At 40.4% G+C, this 15,878-nt stretch overlaps 1 protein-coding gene across 2 annotated transcripts in view; it reads left to right on the forward strand.

The window, feature by feature from the left end:
* The first annotated feature begins 905 nt into the window (after window positions 1-905).
* LOC143351724 (uncharacterized) overlaps window positions 906-15,878 on the forward strand; it is an 88,460-nt gene continuing 73,487 nt past the window's right edge. For both annotated transcript variants that reach the window (XR_013081802.1, XM_076783553.1), the window contains exons 1-2: window positions 906-1,118; window positions 9,529-9,775. Coding sequence is in view for 1 of the 2 variants with exons in the window: in XM_076783553.1 (XP_076639668.1) it covers window positions 9,539-9,775 (237 nt within the window). In the remaining variant the exon portion in view is untranslated. The remainder of the gene's footprint in view (window positions 1,119-9,528; window positions 9,776-15,878) is intronic.

Below are 15,878 nucleotides of genomic sequence, written 5' to 3' on the forward strand. Positions count from 1 at the left end.
TGATTTAAAGATAATCGATATACAACCGTTTCAGAGCCGATAAAATATTAGTTCTATAGAACCGTAACCAAAATTGATGTTGATTGGTATTCTTCTTCATAATCGTTTAAGTCAAAACCTTTATACAGGATGTTCGACCATTCCTAGGAAAAATTTTAACGGGAGATTCTAGAGGCCAAAATAAGACGAAAATTAATAATACCAATTTGTTGATTGAAGCTCCGTTAAAAAGTTATTAACCTTTAAAGTTCCGCCTGTAGAGCGGCAATCTGCGAACAGCTGCGTGCATGCGATAATGGTTCTCACTCAGCATGAGAAATTCTGCTTACCGACGTATCGACAGCCTTACAGTTTTGTGACTGAGAACCACTATCACGCGTTGCCGTTCTACAGGCGGAACTTTAAACGTTAATAACTTTTTAACGACGCCTCAATCAACAAATCGGTATCCTTGATTTTCGTCTTATTTTGCCCTCTAGAATCTGTCATTAAAATTTTTCCCAGGGTTGGCCAAATACCCTGTATAAGAGTTATTTTTTGAGCCTTTTAAATTTCTGTTCAGGAATGTCCGATCCGCGGGATCTTGACCATAGATACAACCCTGCGCTCGTACCGTAGGTTCGCGGTGTTCTTCGAATCGAGTGATTCCTGTGACAGAGCCCCTATGTAGATACAACCCTGTGTACAGCGCGTGCGCAGTACGCATCGGAGCCTCTGCATAGATACAACCCTGCGCGTGGAACATGCGCGCAAGTGCATCGTAGACCGCCAAAAAGCATCGAGGTCGAGCGGGTGGCGGAGTGTTCGGTCGACGGGGTCCGGAAACGGCCGATCTGACACGAGCGGTCACGAACCAGAGCTCTTGCGCGGTTTGCATTGCTGCAGGCGCGCAGTGCAGCCGCCGGTACACCGCCAACACAGTCGCGGCTCGGCGATGTTTCGGCTGAGCTGAGCGCACGAGGGACGCTCGTGTCGCCGGCGCAGGCGGTCTCTTTTTTCGTGATCTCTCCTCGTACTCGACGCACTTTCTTCCCCGGGTTCTTGTACGTCGTCGTTCCACGCTTCGCTGGCAAGCACGCGCGATCACGAGTACCGTCGAGGAGCCAGCAAACGACGACGTAAGTGCACCGCGATGATCATAGTGTCATCTAGTTGCTAGTTCCGAGTGCGAGACCTTTGGTAAACGATCGAAGGTTACGATTCACCCTCGTCGAAGATGAACGACGACTTCTATGTAGACGGTTTCAAGTACGAGGTGTGCATTTGTTCTGTGGAAACGGATCGACTCGGCAAAGCTACGTGTGCCAATTGCGATACAGTAAGGGCTCGATGATGGAAGAAATTTGTCCCTCTCGATGCTCCAAGAAGTCCGCGTCGTCCTTTGTTCCGACGATTCGCTGGTGCCTTTGTCGGTTCTTAGTGTTTACGCGCGCGGTTCGATCGTATTTGTTTTGATCTTGACGTCCCGGCTTCGTCAAACGAATTATCAGAAAGTGAACTGGTTCGAAGTAACGATCTCACGGTCAGGCAAGTAATTAAAAGTGGAATAACGTTATCGGGAACTTTATGCCGCACGTTTTCTGTACCCCGGTTGTTACCGGACAATCGATCATTGAAGTTGGGAATCACTTAAGTTGCCTTAAAAGCGGTTAATTGCATCGAATTTCCATACCTCTTAAAATCCGATAAAATCTTGACTTACGATCGTTGAAATAATGGGAAAGAATGGTTCGATGTGTACAACGGCGCACAATAATTCTACCCGGCGCGTTATGTTTACTCTCGATGATTTGATGAACTTGATCGCCGCAATGGGACCATATATCCATTTGTTTGGTTACAATATTTCGTTTACGCGATAGTGGTTGGTGTTTACCTTTCAGCGTCATTACAATCAATTGATATTACATCGATCCATAAAGGATGCGCCACGTTTCTGTATTTAGTTTACAGTTACGAATCGGTTGGTAATCGTTTCGTTCGTTGATCCCGAAGCTCTTTGGAGCGAAGACCGCCGACACGATGAATCGAAACGATAAAAATCGAACGTGTTCTCTGTCACGTCGTCGGGTTTCGCACGGAGTCACGTGAGGACGAGGATAGAGCGGGCAGATCGATCCTAATCGTGCAACACGGCAATCGAACGGTACCGAACAACAGAAAATGGCATAAAAATAGAAATCGTCAGGACGTGTACTTGGCCGTAGCCTATCCGGTACGATGTTATCCTGCCGCGTTGGGTGTCCTTGTTCTTGCGACCGCCATTGCGACATGTCAAGGCGAAACGCATACGTACGTGTAATATTAGATCAGAGCGATAGTCCTCGCGATAATAGCGTAATAATTTCTCCGAACGTCATACTACCACTCTCACCGTGAACTCTGTCTTATCGAACTGCGCTTCTCGCGTGATTCGGTTAATTCCTGGAGACATCCTCGATTATGATTCTCCTGTCACGTGTCCCAATTTCATAGATACGCTTTTACCGTTACCAGAACTTTCGTGATTCGGAAGCGACCAGACGCCATTCGGTCAGACGATGAGTTAGGGTTTAGCTTGGCGAACCAACTGTCACGTGTAGCTGGATTTCAGGTTGGTCAGGACTTGGAGCAGACAAATTACATGTAAACGACCTTGCCCTTGGTAGAAACGCGACGAATCCCCGAGGTGGTGTACGTTTTCATAGTGTCGAGCTCGGAGCATACAACAACGAGTCGATATATTGATTCATTTCCGATAATATATTACCTCCCAAGGTGATAACGCGTGCACAGGCATCTGTGTCGTCTACGCACCGGGCAAACCTGTCATCTTTCAACGGACGCTATCGGAGTAACCGTTTACCGTTTCGAATCCTCGGTTGTCGCAATGCTTTGAGGATGAACTATACATGTATGGTCCAATTAGCGCATTAGACAGCGTTCAATCGATGCCGCGTTATCGAACTCCTCGAATCAAAGCGACGGGACAATCTTCCAACGATGTAGCATCATCTTGACCGTGATGTCGCGTAATTAATCGATGAAACATTCGCAATGGCATGTTTCCTGATTGCTGAGCGTAAGCTGGTAAACTTCTTGGCAAACATTCGGTAGAGATGTTTATCCTGGGTGGGAGAAACAGTCACCCAACGTCAATAAGTGCCGACTCCGTTGCGATCCTCGTAAGATGGAATAAACAATCCCACGATATTTCTCTTCCACACAAACCGTCTTTGAAATTGTCTACTGAAATCCTAAACACTGGTGACTTAGGGCAGCCATGATACTCAACCTGCCGCCCTCCAAGCTTTTATGCACGGCTCGAAACACTGACTCATTGTGGATACATTTATATATACAGGGTGTTCGGCCATACCTGGGAAAGATTTTAATGGGGGATTCTAGACGCCAAAATAAGACGAAAATCAAGAATACCAATTTGCTAATGGAGGCTTCGTTAAAAAGTTATTAAAAAATAAATTAAAAAATTTCAAATCGTTCTGGAAAAATTATTTTCGGTTGCGGGGGTCAATTACAATCATTTCTGATGAATACACATATCCCCGAAATCCTACCCTCCTTCGAGAAAAAAATTCGGGTAGGTGGTGAAATTTCTCGGCGAAAAAGAAAATTTGTCAAATCGTTCTAAAAAAATTATTTCCGATTGCAAGGGTCGATTATAATCATTTTTGACGAATAGATATACCCCCGAAATCCTACCCAGTTTCGAGAAAAAAATTCGAGAAGGTGTGAAATTTTTCGACAAAATTAAAAAATTTCAAATCGTTCTAAAGAAATTATTTTTGATTGTAGGGACCAATTATAATCATTTTTGGTCAATAGACATACCCTCGAAATCCTAACCATTTTCGAGAAAATAATTCCTTACCGAAAATATAATTTCAGGCCAGAAATGTCACTCCAAAATTTCGTGCGTATATTTAAAACGTCATAACTTCTGAACGGATTGGACGATTTTAATGTTTAAAAAAGCAAACTACGCGTCTTTTGATGGAGAATATGTACAAATTGCAAAAATATTCAAAAAGTTGGTCCCTGACCTCGCAAAATGAGAAAAACCCCATAAAAATGGTCCAATTTTCAAACAGTCATAACTCCTACAATTGTGAATATATTTCAATGAAACTTTTTTCTGAAGCAGAGCTCATGGGAACCTACAAAAAAGTATTAGATAACTTTTCTGTAGGATGTCAAACAAAGTTAATAAAAATGAAAAAGGAATTTTTAAGAAAAATCGACAAGGGGGTAGGTGCCTAAATTTTTCGACGAAAAAAAAAATTTTTAATTAATTCTAAAAAAATTATTTTCGATTACGGGAGTCAATTACAATCATTTTTGGTGAATAGACATACCCCCGAAATCCTACCCACTTTCGAGAAAAAAATTCAGTACTGGCGGAACTTTAAATATTAATAACTTCTTAACGAAGCCACCATCAACAAATTGGTATTCTTGATTTTCGTCTTATTTTGGCCTCTAGAATCCTCTATTAAAATTTTTTCCAGGGGTGGCCGAACACCTTGTATAAGAATACGTATCTCTTGCATATACAGATATTTAGTTGCCAGATTCAAGGTATTTAAGAGCAGGTTTCAAGATTGTTGAAATATTAAGAGTTGTCTGTTGCTTATAGAAAGTTCATGGAATTTAGAAACGACAAACACACGACTCAATTATGCAAAGCTATTTGACAAACTTATTGAGTTAAATAATGATAGGAATTTAGAAGTTATTTTGAAATAAATGAGAAAATGGAAGGAATATGCCTGAGAAGTACAAGATTGTACAAAAGTGTGCCAACCTACTGCTCATTTTGTTCATATTAACTTATCACTCGCCCACTTTATAGAGGACACTCACTCTATAAAGAATAGTAGTGGACAAGTTTGAAAATTAATTCTTCACTTTATTGAGTATTATAAGACACGTATGATTTAGAAGTTGAATACGAATTTGAATTGAAAGCAGAAATGTTCTATCTGGAACAAATGTCTCATTTTCTACAAATATGATAGATCTGATTTAATACTTTGGCGTTGGCTATTGCAGTACCGACACTGCTCATTCAAAGTACAACCAAATTACGAAAACATGATGCATCAATTTTTAAGCGAATGGTTTGTAAAAGGGAGGTTTTAATCTTTAAATTTGGGGTAGTTTTAGTCGCGAGACAAGTTTTTTAAACTTTTGGAAGACAGTTTCTGTTGAACAAGCAGCGTGAACAGTATGACGCAAGAAAATGATTAATATTAATAGTTTAACGCCAAAGAGAATATTGCGAGTGAAACAGATTTTCCATTTATGAAACTAAAATTACCACAATTAAATGAATGACGGGCCATTTTAAAACAAGCTTCAACTCTACGTTGACAATAAGACAAGTGGTAGCAGAAGCTGGTGTGAAAACAAACGCAAGGACCGTGCAAAGAACAATAAAAAGTTCAAGAAACATAAAACGATGAAACAACCGCTACTACCGCCACAAACAAGCAAGATTAGAGTTTGTCGAGCAAAGATCACATTTTTCTGACGAGGAAGGATTTAAGTTATGCGGACTTGGTGACCTGAACTATGATTTTCGTGATTTAAGAAAAGATAAAGACACGTAAAATGTGTCAAAAGTAAATGAAATATTTGTTTGATTTTATGTTAATAGTGTTATCGAGAAACGTAGTTTCGTGTCGGTTCGCAAGGAACTCGCACGCGCGGAACGATTCACGTGTCGTTGAAAACGAGAACAGCGGCTTCGTCGACGCCTACTCGTCGTGGCTGAAGCGTTCGATCGGGAATCCCGACTGTTCCGTCTCTCAGGCTGAAAAGCTTGACAGTCTGGGTGCTTAGCCGTCAAGTAATGACGCCACGGTATCATGAAAGCGATACCAGGTTGCTTCGCAGACTGCGCGTAATCGGATCGACCCCATCGCTACACCATCGGTGCCCGCAACACAGACACTATTGCATCTCCGTGCAGATTGCGATGAACGAAGGGTGTACGACCCAGGCGCGGATGGCGATATAGAGCGGGCCGCGTGTATTTCTAGAGCAGCCGGTTAAGAATAGCACGGCAAATAGGCGGTTGAATTAAATATAGTCGGTGAACGACCGGCAAGTAGATTACGAAATTTCATTGAAGTCACGGAAGTCCGTTAGGACGGCTACGTCGTTATCCGAGTCTCCACGTTATTACATTCCTGTTCCCTGAAAGGACAAGGCTCCTTTCCACTGACCTGCCCTCAAGTTTCACTCGTAACAAGTACAGCGGAATAAGCTTACGGGAAACTGAAGATTCTTGAGTACTTTGACAGTTCTCTGTTGGACAGACCTAACACGGGCCTCCTAATTATCAGATTCGTGTTCCCTCAGAAGTCGAAGATCAAAAGAAACATAACTGTCCTTGGGCTTTATTCGAAGCTACGGGAGCAGAATAAAGTTGCCGAAAAGTGAAGATCGTTTGAGGATTTTGATGATAAAAAGCCTTCGTTGTTAGTAGCTTATCAGAGGTACAGACCTATCCACAGATTTGATTCGTAGCAAGTTCTATAGAGCACGGTTGCCGAAAAGTGAAACTTGTTCAGTACTTTGACAGTGGATTCTTTTGAAGTTCTCTGAAAGACAGATTTAATATAAACTTCTTCACTATTAAATCTACTTTCTCCGAGAAGTCAGAGATCAAAAGCGACAGACTGGTTCTTCTCAAGTTTTGTTTAAAACAATGAGAGCAGAACAAGTTTGTAGAAAGTTTGGGATTGTTGAGTAACTTGGTAATGAACAGGGTCCTATTGAAATCTACGGAAAATGGATACACTTTGTTATCAAATTCCTATTCTTTGAGAAGACAAAAATCAGAGAACCGACCTTAGACTTTATTCGTAGCGAGTTCTGTAAAATGTATTTTCCAAATAGTGAAAATTCTTGAGTATCTTGTCAATGAACAGACTTTCATAGAATTCTCTGAAGGACAGACCCGCCATAAGTTTCCTCGTTATTAAATCAACGTTCCTTGAGAAGTCGAAGATCAAAAGGGAGAAATTTGTAACTTCGCAAGTGTAGTTCGCAGCGAGTGGAGCAAAATAAGTTTACCAAACGATAAAGATTGTTTCGTGTTTTCATGATGAACAGGCTTCTATGGAGATTTACCGAAGACAGACCTCGTTATTAGATTCCCTCTAGCTGAGAAGCCACGAATTAAAGAGATAAAGAGACCTTATCCTTTTCATGTTTGATTCGTATTGAAAGGCAGAATCCTTATTGAGTGTCCTTAGCTCGGATGGGCTAAGCTTTTACATTCCTCGATCCTTGGATATGATCGACTTTGTGTCATACTGAGAATAGATTTAGCGTTCGCTTAAACCTATAAAATGAAGACAGGTCCTCTCGTTATTACATTCCTGTTCCCTGAGAAACCAAACACTTAAAGGGTAGACCTGCCCTCCTCAGATTTGTTTCACCGAATAGCGAATTTTAGGTTCTTTTATAATGGAAAAGGTCATGACAGACAGATCCAGACCTTTTTGTTATTAGATTCCCATTCTCTGGAAAATCAAAGAGCATCAGGCCTGTTCGTCTCAGCTTTGATCGCAGCGAGTGGTGCAGAATAAGTTTTCAGCGGAGATTGTTGAGTACTTTGATAACAAACAGGTTTCTGCGGGAGGTCTCCGAACGAGGCGAACCTGTGTCACAGTCCTGCTGTTGATATCATCTCTATCGGTGTTCCCAGATACATTTTCCAGTAGGTCGTTCGCGAAGATAGTGCTCGTTGTACGGAGGTTCGTACTCATTTGGGCCGGAAGATCTCGTCGATATCGTTGGTTTATGGGCGGCGGAGCTCGCACAGAAATATTCCGGGGCTGAAATAATTGGCCAACGGTACCTTTTCGTCGCAGTCATCTGCAACGGAAAGCTATTTCGTCGCAGATGTTCTCGCGCGACATTAACGAGGATTATAAATATCGAAAAATGAGGAAGTAAAGTCGCGCGCGATATACATCTACGCCTTGTTCGACGATTCGCTCGCACAGACGAGGAATTGTGAAAAAAAAAGAATGATTTGATGGAAATCCAATACCCAGTCGTCTCTTGGTGACCTAAAATTCGTCGTTCGCTTACTGAACTCTATCAGAAAACTGAAATTCTTCGCGCGAACGAGCAAACGGTTATCCGGCCTTTTCAGATCCTCTGTATTAGTCCTATCTACGCTTCGAAAAAAGCCTGGAAAAGTTGAAAATGTCGAATCATTGCACGGAATATCGTTTCTCTCGTCCGGGGTCGAAGAATAACTGTGCAAGTCAGCTTGGCAAGCTATTTGCTTTGTTATATGGTATTGCAGTTCCAGGGATTTAAGGAGCGATAGTTTGAACGATACACTATGTCTTGTGCAGTTCAACCCTCGGACGAAGGGCAATTTGATCCACAGTAAAAGTTTCGGTGTCCTCGTTTTGGAACAAGATTTTATGCCGAGTTACAATATTGATATTGTCTCGAAATATTTTTTAATCTAATAAAAGATATATGTAAAAACATATATTCAATATGTGCATAAAATAGTCGAGTGTGTAACAATTTTAACAAAACTGTAAGAAAAGATAATGAAACAAATAAAGAAGTCAGAAAAGAAAACGTATTGCACATATTGCAAAAATGACAAGACGTTTAAATACAGGAAAGGAGACCTATTAATTACATATGTGTAAATGTATCTCTGTAGAATATCGAAAGAGTAATAATATGATTTATTAATTTCTGTACAAAGAGCAGGTCAACAACTCTGACTATATCGGTTCGTAATTATGACAATAAGAAGTCATAAGGCTATTGTATGATTTATAGAAATACGAAAATTCCTTGTTTTTTCGATGCTATATCGAATATTGTTTACAAAACGGAACATATAAATTCATCGAGAGAAGAGAAATCGAAAAGTCTTTTACTATTTTATAATCGGATGCGTCGTTCTCGAGATTTAAACGGTTAAATTCCTGATGCAATTCTTCAAATCTCCTGATCGAGCGCCTGCGCATACACGCGCCGATTTTAACTGCTTATAATCCCGATATCGTAGCCTTTCGCACGTTTCAGTTTGTCCCGCTGTTTTGAAATACCCTGTATATCAGTTGCAACTTCGACAACAATAACAGGTAGCAGGACGAGGGTTAATTGTATCGAAGAAGTGATCCTTTACGAGACTTGGATGCCACGTCTCTGTGTGGAACGCGTCCCGTCTAATTGGAACAGTAGCCGTAGCGTTTCAATATCCTCCATGGAGCACAATATACCGGTGCAAACCATTGTCTAACGTCGTAACAATCAGATGCAATGTCATTAATTAGTCAATATCCAAACGATCTTTCTTCTGTCGCACGTACAATAACAATTTCCAACTCAAGTTACTAATTAATGTTATTCTTCACAGACCGGTCTTATAGATGCATTAAAATGGATTTCGTTCAGTAGGGATTAGAAATTTGTATATTAAAGATTTTGTCACTTATTTCCTGTACAGTTTCGAATGATACTGATCATATACAGGTGATCGATCATGCCAGCTGTACCGGCTGTGGCCGAGGCTGCTGCCCAACTGGAGGACCTGGATGAGCCACCAGAGCCTCGAGTTCGTGGAGGCAGCGGGCGAGCTGGCTTGATGAGGCCGCTGGTCGTCTTAGCACTTCCTGGCATGTACCTTTTCTACAAGTACAGCCAGTACAGACGAGAACAGCGCGAATTGTCGCGGAGAAGGGTCACCGAAAGGGAACTCCAACATCTTCATCATAAAATCGTGAGTACTTGAATATTCAGTACCCAGTACAATGAACGTTCGATATATGCTCCAACGGATCTACAACATGAATGCTCGGTGTTCATCCCCACCATCGAGGCGTTCTAACACAGGATAGGGATTTTAGATATGTTATGGATATTTAGGAAACGTGAATATTAACAATAAGAATTATTGCTTAATACATATTTACATATCCCCTGTATAACTAAAAGATTTCAGAATTGTTTTAATTTCCGGATTGGCGATCATTCTTTTTAAACTAATATCAAAGCGAGCGAAGCTGCGATAAAAAGCTCGACTTGGATCTGCAATTTTTATTTATTAATCGTGAACAAAGTTTGCCCAACTCTGCCAAAAAAGGGAATCCAATTGAACGCGTTATTTTTGCCAAGATATCAAAGTATTTTTTAAAGAGTCGATGAATCGGAATGCTTGCCCGAAATACCAGAATGGAATAAACATTTTAAGCGTCAGATTTTCCAATGGACGAGTTCCTTTGTAATCGCTCCTCTGCATCGGAAAGAGAACCGGTTCGTTGAAAATGGTGCTTGCAAGCTTTTCAAATACAACGATGTCTACTGTTATCTAGAGGCAGTAGCTAAAGATACGATATACCAGGAAATAGATGCGAAAAGGAGAGGAGGAGTGAACTAGAAAGAGAGGAGCGAAGGAGGGTTCAATTACTCGAGGATAACGCGATCAGTGCTCGATGAAAAGACTCTGTGCCACTTCTTGAAGCCTAAAGTCATTTATTATACTTGGTGTATTCAACAAAATCTTGCAAAATATTAAGAAAAGAACAAAGTAGTTCCCATTAAAATCGACACACTTAGTTCAACGTTGTTTCTATCGTTTAACATTTCTACAGTTTTACATTTGGTATGGTCTTTAGCAGTCTCGTCGCGTCTAATCGACTCGTGTTTCTAATTCCAAAATGCTGTCCTCGCGGGATATTTTTTATTTTTTAGAATAGAAAGAAGTCCTGTGGAGATAGGTTTAGGGAATAGGGCGGATGATCGAGAAAGGTAATATTACATTTTGCAAGGAACTCACGAATGGCGAATGCTGTTTGCGACGATGCATTGTCGCGATGGAGAATCTATTGGTTTCATCTTCGCAAGTCTAGCTTTACTAGGGTAAGAAAGAGCTGCAATTGGCGTAAGAGGGAAAAAGTCGTGACACAAACTTTTTGAACACACGATCAACGAATTGCACCCAATTTGAAACGTCTTTTGGCAATCACGTAATTCTATAAATTATTAACACCCATTTGCATCATTCAATGTACTATTAAGTGAAGGTTATAAGTATCTTAATAGTTTTTGGTACAGATTAAAAAACTGCATCGAATAGTATAGTAAAAATTATAGAGTTCCATTTAAACAAAGGAAGTAGTTGCATGTTTTAGTTGCATCGATGTATAAAAATGAATCATATTAACTTTGTGCATCGTCTTCTCGAAAGGCTACTTCAATTTTAAACTGTTACAACTTTTAGTGGCTGATATACAGGTCGTTAAAAAGTGGCTCTGCAATTCTTATGGGTTTTTACTAGTCTTCAAGGAAAATAAATTTAGATTTTACAAGTAATTATTTCAATATAAAATCCATTTTTCGTACTTGTGAACTTTTCATATCGTGATAAGTGTTCTTTCGCATCACGTTGGAAGTAAACGAAAGAAATAATTCAGATTCAGAAACAAGGTAGTTAAAATTTGTCGATACTGGATTAGTTTCGATTTGGAATCAACATAAAATCGATAGTAGAAGCTAGAACTGAAACCGGAACCGATATATGTTAGAGCCTTTTTCACTGACGACAGCTATCACATCATTGCGGTTTCCATAACTGTTTTGGGAACCCAAACCCATACCACAACAGGTTTGGAACCCTGCCTGCAATTGCCTGGGTAATTCGTTGAATATAAAAGTTTATGGCAATCGAAACGAGACTCTATAATTCGTACAGTTTGGATGGATGAAATATCTGTTATTCAGAGTTAGATAAAATATAATCTGGTATTACACTTGGTATGATAAAATTACAGTTATTAGATAGCTTTTTCAGGTTTCAAAAATTCACAACTATGATTACATCGCAATTAGATGGTAATTAGCTTGTAATTATATGAAATTGTATAATGACTACACCGAGACCGAATAAAACAGATAATCGCGGTATGCCAACATAATCTAGCCTTATTTTCGCGTAAGCACGATACTTCAGACCTTATTGGGTCCTTCAGCTTTTTTTTCTGACGTTACATCGCGATCAACGAATTATACCCAATTTGTAATATCTTTTAGCGACCAGGTAAATCTGCAAAATATTAACCCTCATTTGCATCATTCGACGTAATAGTGGTTCGTGACCTAACTCTCGGATATCACGGATGACGTACTGGTACCCTATGTCACTACCTCTAATAATGTCAAGAACTACGTCAAGATTTAATCGTATTCGTCCCTTCGGTCGAAGTCAGTTTAATCTTGAATAAGAGTTACTCTGAACGCCCGTATGCCGATGATTTACGACTAGAAACTCTGAATACGTATTGATTTCTATACCCCACCACATACACAAGCTAACTTAGCTCACTCCCCATTAGGAAGAGACTCTCTCTGGTTTGAATCCCTATTAGAAATTCGATACCTTTCTTTCGAGGAAAATAATACAGAATTTAAATATCGTTTTAGTTAACACGTTGACTGCCAGTCTAAAACCGTAAAATTGTTTACGAGTCCAAAACTTTGATTTTAGACAATTGTAAACTACATAACTTAAAACTTGTCGTAGTACTTACTTTCGTAACTTCATTAAAATTTATGAAGCCTATTCAAATTTATTTTCTTTAATATTTCAACTTGAGAATTAATTCTTTTGGTTCCATTGTTAAAAGTTCTGTCACCCATACATGGGTAACGTGGCAGTCAAAGTGTTAATGGCTTAATTGTTTTGTTTATATTATTTGAATCCAGCAGTACAATTCCAAGCGAACATTAAGTTCACGAGGTTCCAAAGCATATACATTTGGGCTTTGGTAAGTTAGTTTGTCCATGAACACATTTCGCGGCTTTCGAAACCCCAAATTGTCGACTAAACTTCACAGACTTTATTGACAACGAAGACAAATCCCATATCCTGACGTTCCGTTGAATAATTGTGTCACTCTTACTTTTTATCTTATTTTCGTCCGTAGAATCACCGAAAATATTCACTATGAATAATTAAATGTCCTTTTTTATAACGAAGTAGACTTCTTTGACGGTTCTCAACCTCGTTTGGATACTCTTGTTGCTGTTCAGGATGAACCACATAACTTGATTAGCTTAATTTATTCTATTCTTTTATATTTATATTTATTTTATATCATTTACCTTGGATGCTGAAGTATTCTTTCTTCGATGATAACTTTTTAAAATTTTTAACTATTGTTCAAGTTTATGTTCAGTAAACTCACGATATCGTGTGCTTACAAAAGATTGATTTTATTTTATTATAAATTCTTTTTATATATTCTTTATATTTTTGTTATAATTTCTTTACAAAGCATTTATGGATTTTTTGTTATATAACATTTTAGTCTTAGATTTACATCTAGAACACACTGCTGACGTGTGTACGGAAAAATGCGGAACACCCTGTACGTGATCGATCGAGTACTTGCGAGAGAGGTACAATTTGAGCGTATCCCTCTGTTGCCCAGTGCGGGAAGTGTCGTCACAGACTAGACCCGTCCCAAGATGTGTCTCTGCGCAGCAATTTCCCGGTCACCTTCAGAAATCACCACCATCCTCCGTAGTTCAGTAGGTCAGCAAGCAGAGTTGGCGTAGCCCGCCAAAAACGAAACTGAAAAAAGTGTCCCTGTCAGGAAGCCTGCCAAGGAGCAGTATTCACGGCCGGTGGTTCGAGGATCGGATAGCCCGGATGCTTGGTACAGTTAGTATGGCCAACATTCGTGCCTCGCCGACTGGAATTTCTCGAATCCATTTAGCTCCCGTCGCTCCTCTGATTTACGATCCTCTCATGCGCGTCCCATCGGAGACTGAAAACAATGATACGACAGCGATATTCCCACAGTTCCGATATTCGATTACCGCGGACCGCAAATTCGTTCCTCATGAATGTGATTTCGGCGATTCGAAAGGCTTCTTCGCTCGATTACCCGAGATCCCCGTCGATTTCGACAGCACAGATCGATGAAATCATTCGACGAACGAATGGAGATTGCTTCCCCAGGCAATTCTTTCAGGATCTATCCAGTGCTTCTATTCCCGGCGAGTGAACTCCAGACTCAGGGGAACGAGGATTATAATCTCTGAGAGCGTCCGGGTTTTCCGGGATTCGAATCGAGTCGGATTCCAGAAACTGAAGTTGAATTGGGTCGTTAAAACGTTTTCGAATGTACAATACCCACTGTTCGAGTCGTCTTTAGATTCAGGTACATATTATCGTGTCATCCTGAAAGAACTTCATTGAAGTTCGGTTCTGTGCTATTCTCTGTTACTTAATTCTCACGTCGACGTTATTTTAGGTTTTGTTTATACTATTATTGTTTTTGAAAAAATTAATGCATAAAGTGCGGTACTTTGTACTTTTGTGTAGTCGAAAAAAGAAAATAGCACTTATTAATTTATTTAGTAATTACGAATTTGATTATCATTTATTGTAAAACGAGAAAGAGATACAATAAATTTTAATCCTAAAAATAATATTTCTTTAAATACAATTGTTTTGAAACGGATGTAGAACCGAAACAGATATTGATATAGTGGAAAATATCGGTTCTGTGTAACAATTATTCAAAATAAAAATTGTTCATAATTCAACCTCTTCAACTGTTTTCAACCCCCCAGTTCATGGACCCCCAGAATCTAGCTACGGTCTCATAAGGACCACTGTTTTAGTCGCATGGCATTAAAGTCAGGTATAGCAAGAAGCACGGAAACTTTTATGATCCAATACAAATATTTCGATCCCAAAATTCCTTAACTTGGCTCATTTTGCATCGTCGATAAGTGACCGTTTTTGAGACGTACCACGCCCAGAACCGTTCGATCGCGAACCACGGCTGGCAAATCGAATCGTGGACCCGTGGTAGACTCGCGTGTCGGTAAACGACAACCAAAGCCTTGGAATTTTTAGACCTTATCACGGCCCAGTCGACTGCGACCTTAATAACAATCCTGGGCTCATTAATGATTGCAACGAATCGCTAGGTTATCGAGGATATCGTTAGAAGTCTGGACTTCCTCGTTTTTTAAAATTTCATAAACGTTCTCGCGTGCTAGTAAACGGTCAGACGCGAACCCGGAGCCTCGCGAGGAACGAGTTAGCGCTCGGCCTTGCACGGACACCCAGGTGTCGACCACTTACCGCGAAAATTGACCAATCTGGAAAGCGACTTTCGAGAATCCTCTTGGTCGTTCGTGGTAACAAGCTGCTACCTTCTTCGAATTATTCTACGTACTTGCGTGAGCTTTACATTCGGAAAAGTCAGAGATTACCGGCGGCACTGGTAACCTTGGCAATAATGCGGGTACGCAGAAGCAGGCAGGTAAAAATGGCTGGAAACTCGAGTCCTTCTCGCTGGATCGAAGACCTTCGTAGCTAGACGTCGTGATAGATAAGGCGCACGCCACCTCCGCGTTAAGATCGCCATCGCTCGGTGTACGTGAACCTTAACGTTATTCGTCTGGTCTGGCCAAATGCCTCCACCGTGTAGAAAACAGTTTCTTTCCATCGACCAACGTACTTGGGAATTCCTGCCTTTACTTTCCATTTCAAGTATCCTGCCGACGAACGACGCCGGGACACGTTAACGTCATCGTATTTTTAACGGAAGTTTCGAAAGGCGTTCACAGGTTGCGGACTCGTGGAACAGACCGGCGAACGATTTATGCCAGATCTTATCAAACTTTAAAATTTACTTACTTTGGTGCACATTATGGATGTTGCGCGACACTCGCGCTGTAAGAAATGTTCAAATAGTCTTCTATTGTGGTTTAAACATTTTTTCACATTAATGATTCGTAAGGTGAACGTTGCTTCAGTGTTGGCATGTTCATTTTTATACAACTCGTCTCGTGTTTTCAAATGT

The sequence above is a fragment of the Colletes latitarsis genome, chromosome 2 (assembly GCF_051014445.1).
Source record: "Colletes latitarsis isolate SP2378_abdomen chromosome 2, iyColLati1, whole genome shotgun sequence".
NCBI lineage: Eukaryota > Metazoa > Arthropoda > Insecta > Hymenoptera > Colletidae > Colletes > Colletes latitarsis.